The 15,873-nt window shown below is 37.8% G+C and overlaps 1 protein-coding gene across 6 annotated transcripts in view; it reads right to left on the reverse strand.

The window, feature by feature from the left end:
- The window catches only part of ENOSF1 (enolase superfamily member 1), a 54,859-nt gene that overhangs the window by 8,814 nt on the left and 30,172 nt on the right, over positions 1 to 15,873 (reverse strand). For 5 of the 6 annotated variants that reach the window (XM_044666662.1, XM_044666670.1, XM_044666696.1 and 2 more), the window contains 5 exons: positions 15,390 to 15,472; positions 14,215 to 14,249; positions 6,661 to 6,748; positions 4,657 to 4,791; positions 721 to 762 (listed from right to left, as the gene is read on the reverse strand). In XM_044666662.1, the coding sequence (XP_044522597.1) occupies positions 721 to 762; positions 4,657 to 4,791; positions 6,661 to 6,748; positions 14,215 to 14,249; positions 15,390 to 15,472 (383 nt within the window). The remainder of the gene's footprint in view (positions 1 to 720; positions 763 to 4,656; positions 4,792 to 6,660; positions 6,749 to 14,214; positions 14,250 to 15,389; positions 15,473 to 15,873) is intronic. The other variant, XM_044666678.1, reaches the window with a different exon arrangement.

Below are 15,873 nucleotides of genomic sequence, written 5' to 3' on the forward strand. Positions count from 1 at the left end.
GCTAGTCCTTATTGCTCTTCTGCTTTGGCATCAAAGATAGAACATAAGGGCTTAAAAAATAAAAATAAAAAAGTAAGTACCATGTCCATTGGCAGGTCAGAGATAAAGTGAAGCATCGGAATGATGGCACTGGCTCTACCAATGAACTGGTCAAAGCTCTGCTGCTCCTTTTGTGTGTGTGTGTGTGGGGGTAGCTGTACATCTGCTTCTTCAGTCTAGATCTATCTTCCCAGCCCTTTCTCTGCTCTGAGCTTTAGGATGACTAGAGCAGATTTTGGCAGGCAGATGTATTTAATTTATAAGCACAAAAAAAGAACACAAATTTACAATATTGATTCAGTTCAGAAGCCGGCTCCCTTCAAATACAAAATGCAAATTTATCAGCTTGAAGCAATAACTAAAAATCATTGGCTTGGATTCTTTTTTTTTGGTAGTGATTAGATGTGTAAGAGAGGAAAAATATACACTTAGTCATCCGAATTGTGGTGATGCTCACATTTCTGACATTTTACTTCAGTCAATAAACATTTATTCATCACTAGCTCTGTGCCAGGTGCTAACTCAGCCTCCAGAAGGGCTCCAACACAATTCCATTTCTAAATGTTATAGAAATTTCTAAAAATTTCTAAAATATGACAACCTCTTGAGAGGCTCTTACAGTAGGACGCCATCAGCAGATGGTCAAGAACTGTTGGCAGGGATGCACTGATGAGCACTTACCTGTTCTCCTGTTGCAACACCAATTCCTAATGGGGCCAAGGCCTAAAAAAAGACACACAGAAAAAGAGGTGTAATTTTCATAAGTTTCTAAACTGTAATTTTGAATGTTTAAAAATATTTTTAGCTGAGGTGAACTTTCTTGTTCACATACTGTAAACCAAATGCAATTAATGAATATTAAGGGAAATAACAATCTACCAATAAACATTTATTAAGTGCCTACTCTGTGCCAGGCACTGTGCTAAGTACTGGTGAACAAAAAGAGGTAAAAGATAATTTTTGTGCTCAAAAAATTTATAATCTAATGGGGAGCTGGGATGGAAATAACATATAAACAGATATATGCAAAGCACGCTCTGCTTACCCAGACACAGGGCAGGCCTAGCCAGCAGTAACGACGGTATCCCTCATGCCCCTCTCCAGGCTGCCCCTAGCTATGCTGGACTTTGATCTGGACCAGTGCTCCCCTGGACTGCCCGGGCCCCCAGAGCGCAGCCTGCCTGCCAGCCAGTGCCTCATGCTAGTTCACTCCCTCCTTCCTTCACTCTTCCCACTCCTGGGTCACAGTAGGATTTGAAATCACAGTCAGAGTGATTTGAGGAAACTGATTATTTTTGTGACCCAGAGTCACCTGAAAAAAGGAACTGGTTCATTGCATACCAGTCCTCATGGACTCTCCCTACGAGACATTTGGCCTTAAGATGTAATGGGTCGCTGTATTGCTGAAGCCTTGAGACTAAGTAACATCATATTCTTATCTTGTTGACATGCTAAAAATATGTAGCAGAAATGTCTTTGTTCTCCCTTGCACCCAAGAATCCATCACCCCATTCCTGGGAACTCTTGGCCTATGCCACCCCAGAACCCTCCTTTTATCTGCCCCCTTCTTGCCCCTTTCCACCTTTCTTCACTAGGAATTATAAAAGGAGCTGCTGATCAGCAATACTTTGATTTGGGGGTTTTGGTACTAGACCAATTTGTTCTATGTTCTTGCTTAATAAAGATTATCTTGAATTTAAGGCATTGTATCTCTTGGTTCAGGGAAAAGTAGGACGCAGGTTTCTAGGGGTCTCATCACCCAAAGGAGTTTGCTCAACCTTGGGGAAAGCTCCATAGAGTTTGTGCCTTAATTTACAATACATATATTATACATATATATATGCATATATATACATATATATATAAAGCAAATATATCTCCAATATATCTCTTTTCCTTAGCTTTAAAAGAATCCCTCAACCATGTTATCCCTTCCAAAATAACTAACTCTCTAAATCTTTCTTTTTCCTTTCATTTATCGGCTCCCATGGATTCAATGATTAGTTCTCTTCAAGTGATTCACTGATCTATATCTCCAGCTCTAGTCTTTTTCCTTGGCTCAAGTCCTGAATTCCCAACTGCCATTTTGGAAATTTCCCACAGACACCTCTAACACAAATAGGTATCCTTCCCTTATCCTTAAACTCACTCCCTTCTATTAAACTTTCTTACTTCTGTAGAAGGGACCACTATTCTTTTAGTCTTCCTAGTTTGTAACTTTGCCGTTACATCTCACTTTAATAATTGCCTTTTTTTCCCCCCGCCATTTCTACTTCTACACATATCTTGTCTCTAATCACTTCCCTCTACTAACAGTCACCACCTTATTTCAGGTTTTCATTGCTTCTTGCCTGCACTATTGCTGCAGCATCTTAATTGTTTTTGTTTTGTTTTGGCTCAAGTCATGTCCCTCTCCAATGGGATTTTGGAAGATTTCATAGCTTCCAAAAAATGCTGCTCTGGTTGGTAAAGTACTGGCTGGCCCTAACCTACCTTGTTAGCCTCATTATACATTACTTTTCTTCCTACACCTACAGTCTAACTAAACTAGCTGCTTTTCTCTGTCTCACACTCAGCATCTCATCTTACTGAGGCTGCCTTTGTACTGGCCACCCCCAATGTTTGGAATATTCCTGTTTTTCACTTCTGCTTCACAGAATCCCTCTTTCATAGAATTTCTTTCTGCAAGACTCAATTCTATATATAAAGCGTTTCCTGATCCACTCAACTATTCATGCCTATACTTCCTATTTTGTATTTTTTTATCATTTATTCTGTATATAGCATCTATATTCTGTATCTAACTTAATAGTCTCTCCCACCTAGATGGTGGCTACTTTTACTCTATCTTTTTTTTTTTAAACCCTTACCTTCCATCTAGAATCAATACCATGTATTGGTAAGGGCTAGGCAATGGGGGTTAAATGACTTGCCCAGGATCACACAACTAGGAAGTGTCTGAGGCCAGATTTGAACCCAGGACCTCCCATCTCTAGGCCTGGCTCTCAACCCACTGAGCCATCCAACTGCCCCCTACTCTATCTTTTAAAGGAAATAGAATCTTTTTTTTTTTAAACCCTTAACTTCTGTGTATTGGCTCTTTGGTGGAAGAGTGGTAAGAGTGGGCAATGGGGGTCAAGTGACTTGCCCAGGGTCACATAGCTGGGAAATGTCTGAGGCCGGATTTGAACCTAGGACGTCCCATCTCTAGGCCTGACTCTCAATCCACTGAGCTACCCAGCTGCCCCAAGAAAATAGAATCTTGAAAAATTAGCAGTTTGTCATTCTAGAGGGAAATCTAACTGTAATGGCTGGAAAGAGACTTGAAAGGAAAAAGAGGGAAAACAACTAAATGAACTTTTCTGAGAGAACTAATTTTTAGACTTATGTTGCAGAAAATTTGTGATGAGAATTTATGAAGAAAATACTTTAACTGACATTCCAAGGGCACAGAATAATGGGCTTGTGTTTTCAGAAATGAAAAGTCAGCAGTTATTTGTAATGACTAAAGGCAACTTTGACCATGATCTTTTTCATAGCTGATACATTAGAAATAATTACATCTTTTGTTGTTTGTTACCATATTAGAAAATTTTATAACTAAAAACCTTGACTTTTATTTAAAAATAGATTAGTGGAGTTAATATGTAGTGAGGAACAAAAGCTTGAGGGAAAAAAGGTTCTCTAGTTTATTTAACAAATATCTATGTTTAATAAACTATGTGGGGGCTCAGAGCTAATTGATTAACCAAGAAAGATGTTATAGTTTTATTAACTAATTAAAAAGTATCAAGATGTAGTCCCTTAATTTCCTTATAACTCTGAGGTGAGAGATTTTGAACAAAAGAAAATGCCTATAGCTGGCACATAACCGATGCTTAATAAATTATTGCATGCTTTTCTTATTTGTCTCTAATAACTTCATGCAAGCATATTTTACTTCTCCAACTAGATCATATTCTTTTTTGAGAGTTGTTACTATGTCTGACATTTCCTTTGTAAATATAGCTTAGTGCTGGTTACTCAATAATACTTGATTAATTGATATAAATATTAGAATATTAGAAACAGATAGAAAAATAGAAATACAAAGCTATTTCTAGACCAGGGCATCTCTAATACTTCTCAGTTTTATTATATTCCACAACATTTTCTCATACCTGGGTGAATAATCACAGTCAATATTTCTAAAATTTATACGGTATAAGTTTTGTTGTAGTTAATCATTGGAAAACTTTTAGTTATTTCTTAAAAAATAAATCATAGCATAAGTTTAGAGCCGGGGATTTAAAGGCCATTAAAACCAAATCCTTCTTTTCATAGATAAAGAAACTGAGGCTAGAGAGGTTGTGACTTGCCCAGGATTACAAAACTAAAAAGTGTCTGAGGGGAGGATGTGAACTCAAAGAAAGCTATGAGACATACAGGAGAATTATTAAGAGAATTACATATTAAGAGAATATCAGGATGTGAAACCATCAGACCTAGTCATTGCATGAGTTACTTCTTTAATTCTTCATCAGGAAAAGTTAAAAAAAAAAAAAACAAGCAAAAGGATTTAGAGTATCTGTAATGACCACCTCTTGAACAAGAAAGAGAAAGAAACAACTCTCCTACCTTAGAGATGGTAGCATGTCCAAGAATATCATCAGGGGAAGTTGGCTCCTCAATCCACAGTGGCTTAAATTCAGCCAACTTTAACATCCACTCTACTGCTTCTGGCACATCCCATCGCTGGTTGGCATCCACCATCTAAAAGGAATGAGAAATCTCATTCATCATTCTACATTTGCCCAGATGTTTAGATTCTAAACTTTAGGACACACACAGAAGCATGCAAACAGAATTCCAAAGCTAAGGCAAAAAAAGAAGGAAGTGTTGATGGTTCAGGACTTGCTGAATTGAACATGGTTGAATTCACTGCCTAAGAAGAATCTCAGAATGAAAGATGGGCAGCCCTGCTTCCCTGTGAAGTACAAGATGAAGGCATAATTTAGGGAGCTTAAGGGACTTAAGAGTTTTTACAGACAATTTTAGTGATAGAAAATGTCTTTTGGAAAAAATATAAATTGGCTATCTAAATGATGTGAGGTCTCTGGAAGAGCTCAGGATGCTTTAGCCAAACACAGTGCTCTGGTCAATTTCTAAATTGAACATTGTCTTAAAAAAGTCCCCCTTTACTTGCAGTTAACATACTATAGATGTCACTTCCTGCTGTACTGAACTATTCAACAGAACTGACATTTAGTGGCTTACTGAATTTTAGTGTTTATAATGTTCAAAATCATGTATAATAAATTGTTTGGGATCCTGCATGACACTGAGGCCTAAAAGGCACATACAGGGCATTCTAAAAGTACAGTTTTAAGCTTTAATAGTTATTAAATTTACTATAAATTGGATACATATTATAAATGATTATATATTGCACATTATGTTGTATATCATAAATTATATATTATAAATTTAAAGTGGTAAGATGATAGGACAGCTAGGTGGCAGAATGGATAGAGTGCCAGGCTGGGGCAAGAAAACCTGAGTTCAAATCTGACCCCAGATACTGTGTGACCCTAGGTAAATCATTTAACCCTCATTGCCTCAGTTTTTTCATCTGTAAAATAAGCTGGAGAAGGAAATGGCAAATCAATCTAGTATCTTTGCCAAGAAAACCCCAAATGGGGTCATGAAGAGTCAGACATGACTGAATAATTAAACAATGATAGGGTGATTATATAGGGTGATAGTATTTTCTTATCTTATACTCTCATTGATAAGGTGGCATAGTAGTTACAAGGCTGACCTTGAATGGGCCAAAATACTAATGTTTTTTTGCCATAGGTAAGTCATTTAGTTTTCTCAATGTCTCTTGTGGCTCCCTAAAACTATCGTTTATAGATGAATTACTGACTTAGACTGGTGGAGGAAATTTCCATTCTGAGAATTCTCCACAACAATTAAAAAAAAGTATTGATCCAAAAATATATAAAAATACAAGTACCAAACAGTCAATCTGAACTATGTAGCAGATACAGTAGGAAAAAAATGTTAGTGACTCGGTCTGCTTTCTCAAAAAAAAGCATTCTATTGCTATTTTATATAATCAAAACATAGGGGGGAGGGGAAATACCTTATCATCTCAGTCAGTATTCCTTGATATTCTTTGTTTGACACTGACTCACTGTTACACAGGAACCAAGGAAGTAGGTAGGTCAAATGTTAGGAATATGGAATAACTATTCCTATTTGGGTAAATAAACTAATATGCTAAAAGGGTAAGTTTTTGTTTAGAGCTATGTAAATTCTAACGATTCTTAAAATGAAGTGAGACAAAAGAATTAGCAGCTTTAGTACTATATTTTACTTGCATCCTTACAGACTATATAAGCCTCTGTATCATATATATATACACATATATATATATGGAGTCTATAGATTCTACATATAGATTTATATATTCTATATAGATCTTTATTATCAACCCCACGCTTCCATTAAAAAACAAAAACAACTTACCTACCTTAAACATACAATTTTAAGTGCTGGTTGTTCTTCAAGTAGTGAATTTATATCTTTCTGCAAAGCTGGCTTTTATCCTACATGTATATTTAAGAACATATTTACCAAAGTTTTTTCAGGCCCAATCAGGTCTCTTATAAGCCTGCATCTACGAATATCATCTTCAAGATCAGCACCAACTTTTACTTTAAACCTAAAAAATACATTTGATTTTAAGTTTATATCTGTCCACAAAATATGGTAAAAACAGTAGAATTTTCTACAAAATTGATATCTGCCAATAATTCGCTGATATCAGTTTCTCAATAACCTCCAGTTTTTTTTCCCAAAAGCACTCACATGAGCGAGTCACTTAGTGTTGACAAAACTACTGTTAAGTGTGTCTCAACTTTGAACCATAGCAACAGCTACAAATTACTGGCTGGTCTAAGAAGACACTGGATAAATAGGATCTTTAGTACTATCATCAGTTATTTACTATATTGACAAAGGAAATAAAACTCTCAGTAACTCATAGACTAGCCATATTGGAGAAGATGCTAAGCAGATAAATGATTCAAACTAATCTAAACTAATAAGCCATACTGATACATACTGCTTTAAGATTTATAAAGTACTCTACCTGACTCTTAAAGGCTTATAAATAAGCAGTCTGTAAACTCTGTAACGAGAGCTCAGGGCAAATGAAAAATGTGCATTCCAAAGTCTAATAATAACTCTTCTGCAATCAACCAACCAACCAACATTTATTAAATGCTTACTCTTGGCCAGGTGTTGTTGCTAAACACTAAGGATACTGAGCCTGGAGATGGGAAAGGTTTAAGGTAGGAAGATCAAAATAGGAGATTATTACAATAGGATAGCCGGAAAGTGATGATGATTCCCAAAGTGGGCGCCACCGCCCCCTGGTGGGTGCTGCAGCAATCCAGAAGAGCGGTGATGGCCACAGGTGCATTTGGGGGCGGTGATAGTATGTGACGAGGGCACTAAGTAATATTTTTTCTGGAAAGGGTGGGGTAGGCCAAAAAAGTTTGGGAACCACTGGTCTAAATGAAGTTGGTAGCTGTGAGAGTGGAAAAAAGTGAATATTCATGAGTGATGTTGTAGAGGGAGGAAATTTAACAACTGATTCAATATGTGGGATGAGTGAAAATGAAAAACTGAGGGTGGCGATGAAATGGTAAGCCTGGGCAATGACAAGCACGGTGGTCACTTAACAGTAAGAGTGAAGAGTGGGTTTTAGAGGGAAAGACAATGATTTCTACTTTGGATATGTTGAGTTTGTGATGTCTGTGGGGCATCTACTTTAAAACGTCCAACAGATAGTTGGTGATGAGAGCTTAGAGCTCAGGAGGGTGAAGAGCTAAATACACAGACCTAGGAGTCACTGGCAGAACTTTATCCCATGGAAGCTAATGAGGAGGTCACACACACACAGTCACAAAAACCTACATGGAGAGATCATCAAGGAAAAATGGGTGGTCATTAGTAGCTTTCTTTTACAGATCAAAAAGAATAAGGATAGAGGACAGGATATTGGATTTGGCAATTAAGAAATCACTGGTAAATCTGGAGAGAGTAACTTTAGCTGATTAATGAGGTAGCACATCAATTGCAAGGCTTTAAGAGGAAAGTGAAAGCTGACTGTTCTCATGGACAAAATAAAAAATCATTATTATTTTTTGGTGTGACTTGAAAATTTTTATTTAATTAATTTTGAATATTTTTCCATGGTTACATGATTTACATTCTTTCCCTCCCCTCCTCCCACCCCCTTCCCATAGCCAACGAGCAATTCCACTGGGTTTTACATGTGTCATTGATCAAGACCTATTTCCATTAAATATCATTATTGCAAAAAAGAAAAAGAAGAAAGTGAAAGGAGAATATGTAGAGCCACCAGTTGAGGTGTCTCTCTCCATTTCTCAGGCCAACTTAGCATTTATTTCTGTTTCAGTTTTCAAAAGAACATTATATTTTCATCCTTAGTGTTTGAGCTCCGTGTTTGTATATGACACTCAAAACTGTATTTTCTATCGCTGACCAATCTTTTCCATGATGTATAAGCAAAGATTGCTTTTTGGCTGGTAGTAGCAGTTGTGACTACTTACAAAGCTTGATATTATCTCTTCACCTGCCCTGGATCAAAGGGAGGCAGCCTTCAGAGCTAACTATACAGTCTTATCTTGGTGTGCCTGCAATTTCCCCAGTGGTTCATGGGTCTTCTGGGTCCTCTGTCAGGAAACAGAGACAGCAGCTATTTGTGCTGGGAGGTAATCTTCTAGATATTTGAAGATAATTACTCTCTCCTCAAACTTCTTTTCTTTAGACTAACTAGTCACAAATCCCCTAAGCTTTCCCATTAAGTTCTTTATTTACTAATCCTTCAATTAAGGAGATAACTAGATTGATAGCAACTCACACACTCATATGGGAAAAAAAAGCATTTGAGAATTTCATATGATCACAAGGTCAATGGCAGTTAGGTGGCACAGTGGACAGAGTGCCAGCTTTGAAGTCAGGAAGATTCATCTTTCTGAGTTTTACTGGGCAAGTCATTTAACCCTCTTTGCCTCAGTTCCTCATTTGTTAAATGAGCTGAAGAAGGAAATGGAAAACCACTCCAGTATCTTTGCCAAGAAAACCCCAAATGGGGTCAGGAAGAGTCAGACATGACTAAAACAAATGCCTGTCCAAAATAGTCTTGGGCTGAGTTAATAATAATGATAACAATATTATCATTTATATATTGCTTTAAGGTTCTTAAAGTGTTTTTACAAATATTATCTGACTTGATCATCACAACAGCCCTGGGAGATAGACAGCATGAAGATAGACATGGAAACTGAGAAGGAGGTACGTGTTTGGGATATGAAAATAATTCAGTTTAGCTATGTCAAAGGAGTTGAGGGTAGTGATTTGAGATAAGCCTAGAAAAGCAGAGAGACACCAGATTGAGATAGGCCTCAATTGTTTAAAAAAAAAAAAAGAATATATTTACTCCGTAGACAAATAGGAACTCATTATGACAAGGCACTATGTCTTGTAAGAATCTTATAACTCCTTCACTACCAATAGCATGGTGCTTTGCATACTATAGGCTCTTGATAAATATTTGAAGAATGAATAAACAATTGATGGATCATCAGGGGGCAGGCTAGGTGGCTCAGTGGATTGAGAGCCAGGCCTAGAGATGGGAGATGGGATATCTTGAGTTCAAGTCTAGCTTCAGACACTTTCTAGCTGTGTCACTCTGGGGAAGTCACTTAACCCCCAATGCCTAGCCCTTACTGCTCTTCTGTCTTAGAACAAATACACAGAATTGATCCTAAGATGGAAGGTAAGGGTTTAAAAAAAAAAAAGGAACTCCAAGATTCCAAACATGGTCTATGAGTTTTTATAGGATGGAAAACAGTAATCATTATGAGTTAATAAGGATTCATCAACAATAAATAGGTTATATCAAACAATTTTGAAAGTCTTAAGAACTCTGATCAACACAATGACCAATTACAACCTGAGAAGATTCATAATGAAACATGTTGCTCACTTCCTAACAGAGAAGTGATGGGCTTGGAACAGAGATTGAAAATTGTTTTTTGGACATGGCCAACGTGGGAATGTGCGTTGCTCAATTATACGAGTTTATCATAGGAGTTTTTATTTTCCTTTCTTTCTTAATGTGAGTGCGGAGAGGTTGGAAGGAGGGGGATAAAATGTTTATTGTTTGAAAAAAACATATCTAATTTAAAATAAATATTTAAAAAATAGGCTGTCAGACTAACATGATTTCTTTTCTTTGATAGAGTTATAATGGAAGGGCAAGTTACTGTAGGTCAGAGAAATACTCTAGACAATTAAGATTCTAGCCAAGTATTTGACCACATCTCTTATTCCAACTTTAAAGACAAGATGAACACATATGGACTATGTGATGAGTAATTAGGTGGAACCTGGATTAATAGGAATAGCTGGACCTAAAGAATAGTCACTAATGGGTCAATGTTCATTTTGAAGGAGGTTTTTATCAGTGACTTGTCAGTCTCTTGGATGAAAGTATAGATGACATGCTTAGCAATGTGCAGGTGACTTGAACCTGGGAGGGAAAGCTAGAAGAATGAGATGGCAGAATCAGAATAAAAAAATATTATGGCAGACTAAAATGTAGGGCCAACTCTAATTAAAATGAAATGTAATAGCAAAAAGTATGAAGTCCTATGTAGGTGTTAAAAAAAAAAATCAACTGGACAACCACTGGATGGTGAGAGATATGGTGGACAATGATTACCTTGTACAAAAGATTTGAGGGTTTCAATGGCCTCAGCTACTTACTAGCTGTTTGACCCTGGGCAAAACTCAAAATAAGTCAACAGTGTGACAAGACAGGCCAAAAAGCTAATGCTATTAAAAAAACAAACAAACCCTTACCTTCTATCTTAGAATCAGTACTAACTATTGATAACTATTGAGCAGTAATAGGCAAGTGGGGTTAAGTGACTTGGCCAGAATCACACAGCTAGGAAGTGTCTATAGTCACATTTGAACCCACAACCTCCCATCTCCAATCCTGGCTCTCCATCCACTGTGCCACCTAGCTCTCCCAAGCTAGTGCTATTTTAAACCACATTGAAAAGCATAAGTGTTTAGTTCTGAATAGCTAACTCTTGGTGAAGATATGAGTGGGGTACATAGAGATTTTACCCCCCCTCTTTTGGTCACCATCATGTGGTCTTTGTTAATTCACTTGTTCTCAGTTTGCTCCAAAGTCCAGCACGAACCCCTTGGAAATAAGCGGGAGATCAGTGGCTCAGAAGGTATTAGCAAGCAGGGAAGCATTATGGGTCTGGGAAAGAGGACTTATGTCACTCAGTTCATTTTCCCTCTCTTTGCCCTCTGATTTAAAAAATATTTTCCCCCTAAGTTATATAAAATTAAGGACAGTTGACAAGTTAAAAGAGATTGGCACAGCTTTTACAATCTCTTTTTTTCAGCACTTAAACAGAAGAATTGATTTTAGAACAAAGTATATTCAGATCATTCTTCAATTTCAATCCCTACCTTCTAAAGAAGAAATTATAGCCTTTTCCCCATAAAAGCAGACTTCACATACCCTGAGGAAACCATTCTGAAATCATGTAATAGGGATTTTGCTCTGCAAATGCCCAGATCACCCAACAGGGAGGCATACACTTAGAAGATGCCAGGGATCTGCTTCTGGGAGAAGACAATTATCTTCCACCTGGGTGGTAACAGCCCTCAGCCTCTGTCCACTGGCTGCATAACTGGGAAAGGTGATATTTTTTTAAAAAAAATCTCTTACATTCCAGCTTAGAATCAATACTATTTATTGGTTCTAAGGGAGAAGGGTGGTAAGGGCTAGGCAATGGGAGTTAAGTGACAAGTGACCTGCCCAAGGTCACATAACTAGGAACTATCTGATGTCACATTTGAACCAAGGATCTCCCATCTGCAGGCCTGGCTCTTTATTCACTGAGCCACCTAGGTGTCTCTGGGTGATATTTTTGAAAAACTACAATAATGAAGCTCATTCTTTCTCACAGTGTGCAAAGGGGTGAGGGTTCCATTTACCCTGAGCATAACTGCCATGAATGGAGATGAACGAAGAGAAGGACATTTTTTCTCTTTCCCCTCTTTAAACCCTGTGGTCCCAAGAAATGGGTCAAGGGCTTGAAGTCCAGTCTTTTATTTGTCTCTTTCATCTGGATCTGGGAACTCAAGCCAGGGAAACTTGGAGGCAGAATTCCAGGTTGGGAAGCTCTGAGAAACCAGTGAGTTTTTGACTTGGAACTTGGTGGGACCATTCTATATATAAAATGAATTGGGCTGTCTTTTTCTCTTCAGAAACTGAGATGGTATGGGGGGATTATGTTCCCCTAGGTATTTGTATATTTGTTCTTATTAAATTTTCTAAAAATTTAATTAACTAGTTAATTAATTAATGCCTTTTTTATTTTAAAACCCTTGCCTTCTGCCTTGGAACCAATACTATGTAACAGCGGTAAGGGCTAGACAAGGAAGGTTAAGTGAAGACCAGGATTACACAGCTAGGAAGGGTCTGAGGCCAGATTTGAACATAAGACGTCCTGGCTCTCAATCCACTGAACTACCCAGCTCTCCCTCTTATTAAACTTTTGAAGTAAATTAAATATTTCTTTGAAAAAGCTAATCTGGGGGGCAGCTGGGTAGCTCAGTGGATTGAGAGTCAGGCCTAGAGATGGGAGGTCCTAGGTTCAAATCCGGCCTCAGCCACTTCCCAGCTGTGTGACCCTGGGCAAGTCACTTGACCCCCATTGCCCACCCTTACCAATCTTCTGCCTTGGAGCCAATACACAGTATTGACTCCAAGATGGAAGGTAAGGGTTTAAAAAAAAAAAAAAGCTAATCTGATTGGTAAATGGCCAAAATGAATTGGGGGATAGGGAACCCCTAAACAGAGAAAACCCAATTGGTGAGGGCTTGGGGTAATGGAGCAGGCGTTGGACAACTTCCATTCCCCAAGAACCCTGAAGGAGAGGCAAAATGTAACACATCTCACCCTCTAGCAGAAGGAACCAGGATAATCAGTGTTACACATGAATGACCGCTCTCTGTCTGAAGGATGTTTGTCAGCTCTTAGATAAAACAGATTCACTTCTCCAACAGTGAATTTTTTGAGAGCTTATCTAAGGATCAGCATATGGATGTTACAAGGGCTCACTGCCCCCAGGATCATGGCACAATGGTTCCCATGATATTCATCAGAAATCCCATTCCTGCCAAGCATATATATAGAGTGGCAGGCCCAAAGTCAAACTTCTCTTCCTGAGTTCAAATCCAGCTTCAGATCCTTACTAGTCTGTGATCCTGGACAAGCTACTTAAGTGTTAGCCTCAGTTTCCTCATCTATAAAATGAGCTGGAGAAGGAAATGACAAGCCACTTTAATATCTTTGTTAAGAAAATTCCAAATGAGGGTTTGTGTTTGAGGATTTCGGTTTTATAATATTACTCACTTACAAAAATGAACAATATGGAAATGTTTTGTGTGATATAAAAAGGAATTTCTCTTTAAAAATAAAATAAAAGACAAAAATCTCAAATGAGGTCACAAAGAGTCAGACACAACTGAACAAAATTCATAGACATGCACACACACACATATACATATATTGTTGTTTAATCGTTTAAGTCTTATCTGACTCTTCATGACTTACTCCAGGGCTGCCCCTACACACACACACACACACACACACAGCCTATAGGTATGGAATATTGATTGTACTTTCAGATCAGGTATTGTTAGTTTTGCTTAATTGTTTTATTCAGTTTCTAGAGAGCAGCTTGAGGGCAATCTGGAAATGCTTGCAATATGAAAATAAAATGTCAATGAAACTGTAAAAAAGAGACTTAGTGATTCTAATTATCTTCTCTCTCTCTCTCTTTTTTTTTTTTTTTTTTTTTTTTGAGATTAGGGAGCTCTTGCTTGGTGTTGCTCAGATTCTTGGTGGAGATAATCCTTCCGAGGGTTATCTCACATTTATCCAATGTGGATTAGTAGTGGGATTTGCTTGATTTTAACTATTAGTCCTCAGGCTCCTGGCACATTTCTTTTGCTCCTTAACTAAAGAGTAAAGTCCAATATTACACCAAAACAACATACCTTGTCCAGCCCTCCTTTAGAGCTTCACTGCATAACTGGGGAGAAAAAAAGACATATTTGTGGTGTTATATATTGACCAATAAAATTCCCTACTGCTAGGAAATATTTATTCAGTTGGCTGTCCTTGCTCTAACGAATACCCAAGTAATTTCTTTCTTGGTTGCAACGCACTTGGTGCTTGTGGCTTACAGCAGAGAAATTATGCTACATTTTGTTGACACTGCTTGTTTAGTTAACATAAAGTAATTTTTTAAATTCATGGAGTCCCCTCCATCCTAATCTCTACAAAGGTAGATTTGTTCCATGAATCCTCAAAGCATTCTTAGAAGGGAAAAACAATCATAAATAGCTCTCTCTCTCTTTTTTTTTTAAACCCTTAACTTCTGTGTATTGACTTATAGGTGGAAGATTGGTAAGGGTAGGCAATGGGGGTCAAGTGACTTGCCCAGGGTCACACAGCTGGGAAGTGTCCGAGGCCGGATTTGAACCCAGGACCTCCTGTCTCTAGGCCTGGCTCTCAATCCACTGAGCTACCCAGCTGCCCCAAATAGCTCTCTTTTATACAAGGGGGATTCTGTAACACACATACCTCTATTAGGTATAGGCTATATGAAAATGAAATCCCAAATTTTTAGTGTCTTTGGATCTACCGCATTGATTATATCTGCATTAGCCATTTACTTGATAGATAGGATGGAGATGGAGATCTGGAAGGATGGTTTTGATCTAAAGGCCAGTCCTTTTTCATGATGGGCTGAATAGTACTATCCAACTTCAGTAAGAATCCATGTACACAATACAAATTGAGAGGTCTCCCTGTGTATTATTTTTCTAAGTGGAGAAGTACTTTTTGAAATGATTACCAAGTTCCAAAATGATTGTGAAAAATGGACAACCCAAGTGGTCCACATCTAGGCAGCAGAAGGCACACTGGCTCTGGCTTCAGAGGACTTGGGTTCAAATCCCAATTCTGATGCTTGCTACACATGACATCTTAGGCAAAACGCTTAGCTTCCCTGGGCTATAATTTCTTCATCTGTAAAAACAGAGTTGGACAAGACGACCCCTGAGGACCTTTCTGGCTCTAGATCTACTATGATCCTCTGATTATATGACCTATCAGGCAGCTAGTTTTAGGAAGGAATTTTTCCTAGTAAAATATTCCAAGTACAAACCTGCTTTAACTGCTGGTCAGAATAACCCAGCCAGGCACAGGATGTAGTATATGCAGGGTAGCCACACTCCAGCATCTGCTTTTCTGTAAAGACACAATTCTTCAAATGGGTATCTGACATTGCCCGGGGCCAATTTTGTTGGGACAGTCTAGAAATACTTACAGTTTACCTTCTGTTATTCATGTGAATTCCCTAATAATATCTTTACCTAAATATCCCATAGTTACTCCCCACTGGCAATCAGAGACTCATTTTGGCTGATATGATCATTGTTTCACAACTAGAATTCACAATCTTTGAAGTTAAATTTAACAAATATTTATTGAGCACCTATTATATAGTCGATATTGTACTAGGCATAGATTCATTCCATGAATCCTAAAAGCATACAAAAAAAAAAGATATAGTCCCTGCCTTCAAGGAGCTTATTTTCTAAAGAGTAAATAGAGTGGTATCAGAATGACCAATGATTCTTTCTTTTTCT

Source organism: Gracilinanus agilis, chromosome 1, assembly GCF_016433145.1.
Source record: "Gracilinanus agilis isolate LMUSP501 chromosome 1, AgileGrace, whole genome shotgun sequence".
Taxonomy (NCBI): Eukaryota; Metazoa; Chordata; class Mammalia; order Didelphimorphia; family Didelphidae; genus Gracilinanus; species Gracilinanus agilis.